The sequence below is a fragment of the Helianthus annuus genome, chromosome 16 (genome assembly GCF_002127325.2).
Source record: "Helianthus annuus cultivar XRQ/B chromosome 16, HanXRQr2.0-SUNRISE, whole genome shotgun sequence".
Taxonomy (NCBI): Eukaryota; Viridiplantae; Streptophyta; class Magnoliopsida; order Asterales; family Asteraceae; genus Helianthus; species Helianthus annuus.
This window is the reverse complement of record NC_035448.2, coordinates 41076440-41084333: the sequence shown is the minus strand read 5'-3', so window position 1 is coordinate 41084333 and position 7894 is coordinate 41076440. Positions and strand designations below refer to the sequence as shown.

Below are 7894 nucleotides of genomic sequence, written 5' to 3'. Positions count from 1 at the left end.
GTTTCCTAGGATTTCAATTATCAAAGTTGGGTTTGCTTTGCGATTTTGGGATCTTCTCTTAACATTACTGTCTCTGAGGTCAAAAGGATTCTATTTTCGTAGGATTTGGTATCGATAGCTCGAGCTGATTCGTTCTAGCACTTCACATTTAGTCTTGCTTCTTCATTTGGGACATCTCTAGCGGGGGGTCAATTGAGGGAAATAGATATTTAGCCGTTATCATTGTCACATTAGCATTGCATGATTCTAGGGATTCGACACCTAGGTAGCCTTTATCTCATATATATTTGATCACAATTTGCTCGCGTGTTTGCTTCGTTTGTTGGCTTTGTTTCATACGTGCTCTTATTTCATTTAGTTATTATTTAATTATTACAAATCACTTCAAAACAAATCTAAAAGTTAACTATATATTCGATAGAGGTTCATTATCTAGAGTTCGCGTATAGTGTCCACGGATTGATATCCGGTCTAGCCATCTACACTACACTGCGACCGGTGCACTTGCCGATTGTGTGTGGTTTAGGTTGTGATTCCATTTTAAAACTTATTCGAATTTAATATACACATTTTCGCACATCAGTTGCGTACGCAACCACATACATTATGTAGCACGAGAATAATTATACAACATTACAGAATTATTTTTTTACCTGAAGATGCAACCGCAAGGGCAATCATGCCCATAGATCTTAAGCGTGACAGAATGGCTCTGTATAGGAAAGTCTTGCCTGTCCCACCCGGACCATACACGAAATAAAACCCGCCTTTTCGGGTGGTAACATAATCAATGACTGTGTCGTATATGACCGTTTGTTCCGTGTTGAGTGATGCATATAATTGATCGTGTTCGTCTGTCAACTTTTTTTTATTGTAACTCAACTCTTCCCTGATTAGACGATTATCCATCTTATCGAGGAGCGACGTATCCGGTTGTGGCATATCTGTGAAATCCGCTAACGATTTTCCATTTTTCTCCAATAGTTCATTTAGTTTAATCAGGCAGTAGTTCTTAAGCTGGTCGTATGATAAATGTAATCCTGGGAACATGAAGAGCCTACGTTTCAGGTACAAAATATCATCAGATAGTATCTCCCAATTCTGTGCCCACAGCTGCGCCGGGCGGTTCACTTCACAAAACAACAACATGGTAACAAACAATTCCCGTAGCTGGGAACCGGACGCCCATAATTTAGCCTCTGAAAGGGCGTCATTCCACTCCTTGTCATCATTAAGCAAGCCATACGCATAGCAGGCTTCTTTGAACGTTGCATACACGACTCCGTCGACCGTTTTTATTTCTTTGAAACTTCGAGGCCCTCTCACAATTCCCAACAACATCCTTAGATAATACTTTGGCCCAGCTGCTGGATTGCAATACACAATCCGCCCAATGGCTGTCCGTTCCAACCGCGTTTTCCATACCTTGTTATCCTCTTGCCACACATACCTTGTTGCTATCTCGGCGTACGTTAACTTTCTTGCCGCTTCATCTCTGTTGTTTAGCGCAAACCATTGGGTGAACATTGTGTCTCGTATCCCGTCCCGGTTTAACAGGGCCGGCAAGCTGTCCGAATCACGTAACGTGAGCAGATGTTGGTAAGGTGTATGGAACGTTAGCTTCATGACGGATGGGAATGAGTAATGTATAGGAAATGCAAGCATTCTCCACACAACTTCACATGGCGATAAGTACCGGCAATCCAGATAGTTTTTAATCTCATCGACCTTAACAATCTGTTGTGTACGCTTTTCACCATCCTTGCCAATGTTTTCCTGAACAACCATTGTAGCCCTGTCTGGCCCCTTGTTTAAGTATTTAAACAGGTATTTTATTGCTCGGGACTGGTTGCACCATTCAACATTGATGTGCGATTCGTACTTTAAGAGGAGATAACGGTTGTATAGGACGACAAACCGGTTGTCAAGCTTCGTTTTGCCCTTCTTAAAGAAGATCTTGGTATCTCGTCGTCGATAAACCGGGTAACCGTCTTCGTCAATTGTCGTTTCTCGATAAAATGGTTTCGGAAAGTGTTTCATGCATTTTCCATCTGTTGTACACGGAGCACTGCGCGCATCATTCCCACATGGACCATGCAACATGTAATCTGTTACAGCCTTATAGCCGGATGGATCGTCAATTTCCGATGGGATCTCTGCTGAAATCAAATCATCTATACCAGCAGGCGTGCGAGACGTGGCAGAATGTTCAAGCCACAACAAAAGGTGCGCGTGCGGTAGGCCTCGTTTTTGAAACTCAATTGTGTAAACAACTGTATATAACCAAGGGGACAAAGATTCAAGTCAGCGAGGGAAAAAGGGGAAAATTAGAAAGCTAAAAAAGGTTAGTATTTGTGGGAGAATTGATAGCAAAAGAAAGAGGCGAGGCATTACAAACTTTACCTGCTTTGCAGCTGCCAAAGATTTGTTTCTTCAGAATATCTTCAATCAAGAAGGCCAGCTTTAGCTTAAAAACGCGTGATACAACATCTGCACGGTCATGAGACTTTTGCCCTGGTATGAGAGATACCATGTCTTCGATTTCAGGCCATTTTGGGTTAGCTGTAAACGTTACAAACAGGTCGGGGTTCCCAAAAGCACGGCACAGAGCCATGGCGTCTTGGTAATTTTGGATCATATATCTTGGACTGCCCGTAAAGGTTGCCGGCAAAACTATACGTTGCCCAATAGCCTCAGCATTTGTATCCCCACGCGTCACAGCGTCACAAACATTATGATAGAGCTCAACGCGCATCTCATTTTGGTTATTCCTCATCCAGCGCAACCTTTGTTCTTCGATGGCTGCGTATGAGTCAACCAAATATTGTTGGAATAAACGACCGCCTCTTAACAGGGTGGTGCCTTCGTTGTTGCGATAATGGATTCTGTAGCAGTAGTATTCCCGCATCGTGACACATTGTCGTTCAGTCGCCCGTCGTCCGGTGTTGTCATGGTAGCGTATTCGCTCGTGGAACCCGGTCTCTCCGTACGGAAACAACAACGGATACTGCAAAGGCATGTAAAGCTGATGTAATTCTGATATCCGTTGAAGCGCCCCGTGCTTTGTACTGACGATAACATCACGTGGTTTGGTGTTTTCCCCAAAGTCGTTTGTGATAAGAACAGCAACTTCAGACACATTAGGGCGATTGTACTGTGGATTGTTTATTATTTGGCCTAGTAAGCGTAGTTGACAATTGTTGCTTTCATTTTGAGTGCACCATTCACGCGCCATGCGGAAGGCGTTAGCCAAAGGACTGTGGGTGTCTAACATTCTGATGAGGGACGCAACAATTGCTTCATCACATGTATCGTGACAATAGGTCTGGCCAAACAAAGCAGTTATACGGTTTTTGACTTCGTTTTGCGTGTCGTAGAAATACAGTTGAGCATATCTGGGTTGTTCACCTTCAACTGGCAACATGGCGCCTATTCGGTGGTAGTTCTGACCACTTATTCAGAAGGTGTATAGGCTTCGACCACTGTTTATAGCATGATCAATCTTTCCCCCAAATGATGTGAAACAGAACATGCTATTGTAAACTCTAATATGTCCTCTGAATCTAAGTGTCTCCGGGTCGTTACAATCAAGTAATGATCTTAATGGTTCAGGAGGATCAAGAAGGCGAGCAAGCAAAACCTTGCCATCCTGGCAGCATGAAGAGAAAGTCGTCCCATCAGACGACTTTGTATTTTTATTTCTCTCTTCATACCACATGATCGCTGCATAATTATGGCACGTGAAGGTTGGACGGCCAAGGCTCTGGTACCTAACATGCGCACCTATGATATTTGTTACAGGCAAACTTAGCACAATGCACGGATTGAGAGTAGCGTATCAAACAGCAAAGTAAAGCCAGATGCAAAAGGGAACAAAACGTGCATGGTAAGAAATAGGGTTGGAAAATACCAGTTGATGCAAACGCTGCCCTACGTGGGGTGCGAACATGAACACCTGGTAACATATTAAAATATGGCATTGTTATTCCTACGTTGCATGATAGACGGGTAGAAGCATAGTCGGGTACAGGGCAGTGATGGAGATTTACCTTCTGTTTTTTTAGGGCGAGAAGGGCGCAGGCGCGATGGGTCCGCTACGTTTTGATGAGAATTCCGTGTAGTGCAGGAAATGTTGTCTGTAAAAACGTAATAGTTACGGAAATGATAAAAGGATAGTAGTAAACGTCGTAGATAACGTTGTAGACCTTGGGCAGATACGGAGGGAGAATATGTTGTTGGTGGACATAAAACAAGCTGCATCTGCACTGCATCGCTCCGCATGATGTTTTTACCTGTAACATATGTTAAAAGAACAACTATTATGTAGGGCTCGTAGCGGGATGAGGGATAATGTAAGCGTGCAATCCAGAAAGTATGAATAGGCGTACTGCATCCCAGAGGGACGTTGATGAGGAAATATGGGGACGACCTTTTATTGATGCTCCTGTGCGCACTCTAGCGGTAGTACCAGTGGCCACTGTAACAGCTGGCGGTTGTATTTGAGTGCAACCTGCAAGAGGCACAGAACATGCAGATAGAATAAACGCAACATAGTAGGTAGAAAACGTATAAATAACTAACTAAGAAAGTAAATTCCAATCCATTGTGTGCGGCTTGACAGCAGTGGCATCAAAATTGGAGGGCCTAAACTGTTTGCAGCCTAGTTAGAGTTGTAATTTGTGCGTGCACGCATGTCGGTAAGCGGACATTATGGCTAAATGGTTCCGTTTTCACGAACAGTATAGCTAACCTGCGTTGGGGTCAGCAGAGGAAGTAGATGCATTTATGGTACATAGGGTAGGCCCACAGTATGTCACGGCCTTCCCACCAAGACCCACATAATTACGACTTTGTATATGGATAGAATGTTTGCTACCCACGATGCTAGCATCGCTGCAGCTGTTAATCAATGTAAGGCCAAAATATGTTTGTATCTTTCCGTCAGGCAACGTATGGTGTAACACCCGTTCTTATAAATCAAGGTTTAACGTATATTTTGCAAAAATAATCATGTAATTAATGATTATATATATATATACATCGGAAATACGAGTTTGTTAAAAACTTTTACAGCTTAAGTGATATACATAATGTGATTTAATTCGCCGTTTAGAATAACGACAAAACAACGTTGCGGAAGCTTTGTTTAATGTGTGTTCGGTTCTTGCTCGATGCTCGATCTTCATCCGGGACTCTCGACATTCACCTGTGATCAAAACTAACTTAAATGTCAGTTTTGATAATTAATTAAACTAATACAACGGGGAAATTAGGAAAATCCAACATGGATATCTTAAATCCAAAACAAAAACTCATTTCTGACCTCCACCGTAACTTACGGTGGCACCGTAAGTTACGGTGGCCTCTGTGTTTCAATTATTCAACCGTACAACAGTAGGCATTTACCGTAACCAAATCATGTCCATCGTAACTTACGGTGGAACCGTAAGTTACGGTGACCCCTGCATCATTCCTTTCCTTTTTGCCGTTTTTGACACGAAAACTTTCGTATCTTTCAATCCGCTCGTCCGTTTAACCTACCGTTTCTTCCTACGTGTTTGTAATTTGATTCTCCATCATATGGAGTTAAAATCTAACATCCGGTTCAACAAAATTTCAGACTTTTAAGTATTTGGCTTATTACCCTTTTTGCCAACTTTTGACCCGTTCGTGATTTCATCATCAAACTTGTGTATTTGACCTTTATATCTCATATACTTCTTCAACTTAATGTTATTTACCAACTAGATTATAATCACCGGTTTATTACACAAATTAAACCCGTTTTCGTTTGTATGCTTATTTTGACCCGTTAAGGGTATTTATGCACTAAGGTCCCATAACATCCCTTTTATACTTATCTTAAGGATTTAATCTACCAAAACACTTATTTCCAACAACCTTTAAAGGTCGTTTGCCCGGTTTACCCAACAAGGGCATTTTAGTCAACTTTAGCCCCTCATTTACGACGAAGGGCATTTGCTACTTATGTGACCCAAAAAAATGTATGTTTAACCACAATCGTATTTATACGTACCTGGCTCGAGTCAACCTAGTGACCCGTTTCAACACCTTGCTTTTATTACCGATATTCTATGGCGACACAATTATCCAAATTACTATTCGCTCCTGTAACACATGACTTGACCACCACATTAGTTGATTTTGTCAAATGACGTTATTCCCACCATTTGACCCGTTCGATCTATATAACCCAACATTTTCATATGTAAAAAAAACATGGTTTTTAATTACAAATCACACATCCGAACCATTTCGGATTTTCTCACTAGATCCCTTTCTTTCTAAAGTCAATTTCCTATATTTTTAACCCATTCGGCTTATGCTATGGGTGTCCTTTGAAACTTATTTTACTTTAGTCAATACGTGACTAGATTTCCATTTTTACCCATTTTCCATTACTAGTTACGCTATAAGGTAACTTTAAGAAAACTCTTAAACTATTAACCAATTCATGACTAGTTTACCATTTTGCCCCTTTTTTTTCACCATTAATCATGGTTTAAAATGTTTCTATTCGTTCCAACCCAATTCGTTTCGTGATGGAACCCATAATTCGAACCAAATCCTTTGTTGTATTTATCGTCTATAAAATAAACACGTATACTACAAGTAGGTGTAAGTTTTACTTACCTTGCATCCGAAACATGCTTTTACTTCTTATTTGCTTCGTTTGACCCGCTTCCTTTCCAAGCCTCCACCTAGCTTGTCAAGCGTCAAACTATCATCATAATTCGTAAGACGGTTAGTTTAGTCATTATTACTTACGACTATTCCATCTTACAAACTCTATGTCAGAACTACTATCCGACTTCAATGTTGGTTTATTTGACTTTCGACAATCAACTAACTTCAATCATATTACACGCACAATAAGTTCAATCAACATCACGTTTAGAACCCATATTATTCCGTATTACACGTAGTTAGTCGAGTTAGCCAATTACACGTTTCTTTCATAATTTCATTATGTCAACATTCATTCGGGCATTTTAACAAACACCTAATGTGCATAATATCACTTATTTACTAACTAGTTCATAACTAGTTATCTTTACCAAGATTTACATCAACATATTCAAAATTCTAAGTCTAGTGTTCATGAACTACATCAAGAACTTATATCATAACCTCAATATTCATCAATCTTACATTCTAATCTGAGTGTTCATCATCTTAACATAAAACCCACTTAGCACATAATAGGGTAATTACCAAACCCCTAGTTTTGACAACAATTCATCAAATTTTCTGCTAGGGTTTGTTTCTAAACCAAGATATAATCACAATAACACTCATAGATTCAACATTCATTCCAAAATTTCTACTAATTAAACTTTACCCAAAAATCAAACATCACCGAATCTGAATTTGCAACTTACTAATGTTAGACAAGTGTAGGTGATCAAGATTTTTGATTCATGCAGCGATTACATGCCCAATTCACCCTTCAATTAATCAAATTAGATGAAATAAGGGTTTGGGGGTTCTCCCCCCTCTCTTGGTCGCTCCCATCCACGCACACACTGATGTGTGTGTGTGTTTGATTTTTTTTTAAAAGTCTAGTTTGGCCACTTATACATAATCAGCCCCTTTAGTTTATCTTTTTAGACTATTTGCACATCAAACTAACTTCTTTCATTTAATTACAAGACTTGTACTAAGTTATTTATTTCCTAGTTACTTTATCTTGTTCACAACCCGTTTAATTTTAAGTCCCGTTAAATCTCGGGCCTTTTTATATACTTTGCTTTCTCAAAGTATTTCTCATCCTTTTAATATATATATATATTAGATTTATTTATTTAAATCCTATAATTTACCGGGTAAGTTTTTATCACTTACTGTATTTTACCCGTCGTGTAGTGTTAAC

At 40.0% G+C, this 7894-nt stretch overlaps 1 protein-coding gene across 1 annotated transcript; it reads right to left on the bottom strand.

The window, feature by feature from the left end:
* Positions 1–633: 633 nt before the first annotated feature.
* On the bottom strand, positions 634–3424 carry LOC110932140. Its single transcript, XM_022175498.1, has 2 exons — positions 2404–3424; positions 634–2273 (listed from the first exon to the last, which is right to left on the bottom strand). The coding sequence occupies exons 1-2, from the start codon at positions 3422–3424 to the stop codon at positions 634–636; spliced, it is 2661 nt and encodes an 886-aa protein (XP_022031190.1).
* Positions 3425–7894: the final 4470 nt, after the last annotated feature.